Raw genomic sequence first — 4,479 nt, 5'->3', positions numbered from 1 at the left:
ATTAAAATTTCGATGGGACCTCCTAAAAGTCAAATTTGCATTGAGTGGCGTATGCAGAAAAAAACTGTTTTTTTTAACCACTAAACTCATTTGAAACGTTTAATTATACCCACGTAGCACTTAAAGACAACTTTAGGCTGATGGTAATGACAAGTATTGAAAAGCAGAAGTTTTTTGAAGCCACGAGGCATTATTAACATGAAAAATACACCTAATTTAAGTCGCAAGTGTGACCGCTATTATCGGGAAGTATAATGATCATTAAAAGTGTATGTATAACGACGGACATCAGGACGATGTCACAAAGAAGGAATTAAATTAGGTACGTCATTTCATTATTTTTTCTTCGAACGACCTGCGAGCGAATTCGCATCATTCGAAGAACAAAAATTGGAATTTCAAATTCCTGAAGATGGCTCAACTGTCACAAATTGTGTTTTCGCAGACCGCTGAGGAATTCAATCCTATGAATATAACATTGCATTTTTCTAGCTTTACGTGTATTCAAATGTCACTTATGTGATGACTATGTTTGACTGAAACTAATGTAACGTTTATGTAAAATAATACACGCCAAACAGTAGTTTAAAGTGTGTTTCAAGGCAGAGAAAATCTCATCTGAATAGTTTATGCAAAAAACTTGACTTTAAATTATTCTGTTACCAAAGAACTGTGAATAGTATGATAATGTCTACAAACATCGTTTATAAGTCGAATTTTAATAGTTTTGCAGTTTTTACTTTACAGAGAAAAACTCCTGTTTGACTTTTGGATGAAAACATTTCTAACCAAATTAGTGAAAAACTTACATTTTGCCAACACAAATAACCTTAATAATGTACGTATTGTTCCTAACAATTCCGTGTAATATTTACTGTAGTCTTTGTGTAACATGTGTATTTTGTGATTAGCATAAATAACAAAATAAAAAGCGTAGTACAATTAAAATCCAGGAAAAATTAGTTCTTACACAACCGCTTTACATCCTGGTCTAATAATGGTGGCACAAGATCCTAAAGAAAATGAAAGACTTTTTGATTCTACGGTCCAGAAAAATAGGCCCGCAGTGGAGCAGTTTTTTTTGGATGAAGTTACTGGCAAAGGTAATTTTTTGGATTGTAATTACCGTAATTGCACTAATTTGATTCAGTTCCTAGAATTGGAATACGTCACCTACAGGTTCTGTTGTACTACTTGGTGTGTTTTTTTGGATTTGGGTTTAGGGTAGTCTTATCAGTTGCTATAGTTGCAATGACTGACCCTAAAACTAACCCTAATCCCGATATTCCTGTAAGTTTTTTTTTTAATTTTTTTAAACTTAATAATATAAGGTGATTATTGTAGACTTATCCAGAATGGAATGACAAAAACGTAATACTCTCAGCTTTCTTTTGGGGGTATATGATTCCCCAAGTATTTGCTGGTTGGGCTGCCAGTCGTTTCGGAGCAAAGTGGTTTTTGATAGTAACTTTTTTTGTAAACTCTTTAGTTGGTACTGATTTCCTGTTATACTGTATCAGAAGGTTTCAACAATGTATACTTTCAGGGCTGTCTGTTCCTTTTATTGCAGCTTATTTAGGTTCCAAAGGGTTGATGTTAGGTAGGGCTGTACAAGGTTTCTGTCAAGGATTTATCTACCCTTCCCTCACCCATTTGCTCAGTCAGTGGGTTCCTACTGAAGAACGGTCAAGGTTAGGAACCATCGTATATGCTGGTTGGTAATTTCCAGTACTATTTTAAGACAGTCAAGTGATTTAACCATTTCAGCTGGACCATCTGGAACCATTCTGGGAATGTTTATAACTGGACTTTTTGCAGCCAGTAAATACGGATGGCCTATGGCCTTTTACTTTTACGGGGTTCTAGGCTTGGTTTGGTGCGTTTTGATGTTCTTTTTCGGTTACGACAGTCCATCTGAACACCCTTCAATCAGTAAAGCTGAAAAGTTTTACATTGAAAACAGTTTGGGGCACACAAAAGAAAAAATTGTAAGACGTTATTCGGTATTTGTTTGGTAATTTTAAAACGAAAATTTCAGAAATACCCAACTCCCTGGAAAGCAATCCTAACATCAGGACCAGTTTGGGCTTTATTTATAACTCAAACAGGCAACAACTACTGTTTCTGGACTTTACTTACTCAAATTCCTTCGTACATGAATTACGTTATGCATTTCAATATTAAAGATGTAAGTTTACTGTTACGGTAATTTCTAAGATTAATGAAGGAGAATTATGTTCAAACTGTAAACTTTGTGATATTTGGTTTACGTTCTTCGGTTGGTAGTATGTAGTAGCTTTTCTTTTTTGGGAGTTTGATCGGGTTCACGTAGAATCAAACTACAACAGTCGGAGTGAAGCAGGGTTGTGTCTTCTCTCCAATTCTCTTCAATATCGTGCTGGATTCCGTTCTCCAACAAGTTAATGACCAGGACAGAGGAATAAGATGGGGCTTCACTGGCCGGCTAGAGGACTTAGACTACGCCGACGATATCTGTTTTCTGGCTCACTCCTTTGAAAATATGACGCAGAAGCTCAGTGAAGAAGCCATGAAAGTTGGTCTTAAGATTAATATCAATAAAACTAAACAGTTAAGAGTTAACCCTGACAACGTTTCTTCAACACATGGAAAACCACTAAAAGCTCATCCATGGCTCTGCAAGTTGTGAACAAATCTCTAGGCAGGATATTACGTATTTTCTGGCCGGCCAAGAGATCTGGAGAAGAATAAACCAGACTCCGACCGATACAGAGATACGGAAGGGTAAATGGGGATGGCTGGGTCATCCCCTTAGAAAACCTGAAAATAATATAGCCCTGGAAAGACAACTTGGAGAAGAACGATATTTAGTGAAACACGTAAAATGAATAAATCGTGGCAAGAAGTCAAAATGCTCCGCCATGGAATGATGGGAATATTGATTGACAATAGTTTAGGTTATTGATTCTACGTGAACCCGATCCAACTCCCATAAAAGAAAAGCTACTACATATAAACTTTGTTTTGGTGCAATCAATTGGTTAAAGTCACTGTTATGAAACTTATTTACAGAACAGCTTGTTGTCGTCTCTGCCTTATCTAACCTTGTGGCTGTTAAGTTTTGGAGTCGGGTTTACGTCAGATTTTGTTATCAACAAAGGACTGATTAACAGAACCTTGTCAAGGAAAGTTTTTAATTCCTTAGGTAAGTAAACCATCAGTGATTAAAACTTAAAAACACTTTTTTCTATAGGATTATTTCTGCCTGCAATTGCTTTGGTTCTCCTGGGTTATACTAGGTCAGACCAAGCAACGCAAGCTGTTATTCTTCTAATAGCAGCAGTAGGTTCTAACGCCTTTCATTATTCTGGGTTCAGCGTAAACCACATAGATTTATCTCCCAATCATGCGGGTACCGTGATGGGTCTGTGCAATGGGTTCTCGCAAATTACAGGGATTGTAGCACCTTTGGTGGTTCAGTTTGTTGTGACTGATTCGGTTTGTGTTTTTTTTTTGTAATATCCTAGACTGTTTTAACACTTTGTGTTCCAGCATGACCCGTTACAATGGAGAATTATTTTCTTTATTGCTGCCGGATTCAACGTTTTCACCGCCATTATTTTCGACATTTTTGGAACTGCCACAGTACAACCATGGAATGAACCTGAAAAAGTCGATGCTGAAGAAAAATAAATTTTTAACTACTAACTCATAAAAGACGACCTATTTCGGCAAAAAAAAACCATCTGCCATAACCCACATTTTATTCTCGTCTGGTACATTGCGTTTTATTGCACCACCTGTGCTTTTTAGACGCACCCAGAACCCGTAAACAACGGAATAAAAGTGCGTCAAGCACGCGTTCGTCTTTTGTTAATAATTTAAGGGTTCGCGAGATATTGAAGAGGGTACCGTTTTATACGAAAAACGGGGGGCGTCAGGTTACTAGTTGGCATATGGCACATGCCGTTGATTGACCTAGATTGGAACCCTGCAATTTACAGTTAGTTGTCAGACGACCCTTTTGAAGATGTTTTAGATTGTATTTCTTGCAACAAAAAGTATTGCAATGAACCAACATGCCAAGACTAGTCATATTTGCGTTACAAATATTCTTTTGAAAGTCATTCTTGGAAAGCCCTTCAAATGCATTTTCTGCCTGATTGACCGAGCGAGTGGCCATGTGCCAACGCTATTATCAAAAATCCCTAGACCGTACAAAATACGAAATGGTTCCTTCAACCCTTACGCAAAATGTGCCAATACTCGTGCACACACCCTTTGAAACCTTATATCCGCACCTTTATTTGCTGTATTATGCATGTTTGCCAAAGTTTTTGAATTAAATTAACCCTAAAGAGCCTTCTGGTCAAGTAGTCTCTGTACCTGGAACATCGCTTTGATCAAATCCGATTATTTAGGCCAAAAATTTAAAAACGTGGCGTGGATCGTAATCTTTGTTTTTGCCTGTTTAAAGTCATTGTTTGTGCCCGGGTCGGT

The 4,479-nt window shown here is 37.3% G+C and overlaps 1 protein-coding gene across 1 annotated transcript; it reads left to right on the top strand.

The window, feature by feature from the left end:
• The first annotated feature begins 941 nt into the window (after positions 1 to 941).
• LOC145735086 (putative inorganic phosphate cotransporter) lies at positions 942 to 3,696 on the top strand. The gene is made up of 9 exons (XM_081988811.1): positions 942 to 1,103; positions 1,151 to 1,290; positions 1,345 to 1,492; positions 1,547 to 1,714; positions 1,768 to 1,988; positions 2,039 to 2,188; positions 3,052 to 3,184; positions 3,233 to 3,477; positions 3,532 to 3,696. Exons 1-9 carry the CDS (start codon positions 998 to 1,000, stop codon positions 3,670 to 3,672), a joined length of 1,452 nt encoding a protein of 483 aa, XP_081844937.1. The 5' UTR covers positions 942 to 997; the 3' UTR covers positions 3,673 to 3,696.
• Positions 3,697 to 4,479: the final 783 nt, after the last annotated feature.

The sequence above is a fragment of the Ips typographus genome, linkage group LG11, assembly GCF_016097725.1.
Source record: "Ips typographus isolate SLU linkage group LG11, UJ_Ityp_2.0, whole genome shotgun sequence".
NCBI classification, from domain to species: domain Eukaryota; kingdom Metazoa; phylum Arthropoda; class Insecta; order Coleoptera; family Curculionidae; genus Ips; species Ips typographus.
The sequence above is the reverse complement of the archived record's forward strand: the minus strand, read 5'-3'. Positions and strand labels throughout refer to the sequence as shown.

Excerpts from the sequence above, each read along its gene's own strand:
- LOC145735086 (XM_081988811.1), top strand. The coding sequence starts at position 998 with ATGGTGGCACAAGATCCTAAAGAAAATGAAAGACTTTTTGATTCTACG. Across the intron at positions 1,104-1,150 it reads GGATGAAGTTACTGGCAAAG|TTCCTAGAATTGGAATACGT; the intron begins GTAATTTTTTGG and ends AATTTGATTCAG. Across the intron at positions 2,189-3,051 it reads TGCATTTCAATATTAAAGAT|AACAGCTTGTTGTCGTCTCT; the intron begins GTAAGTTTACTG and ends ACTTATTTACAG.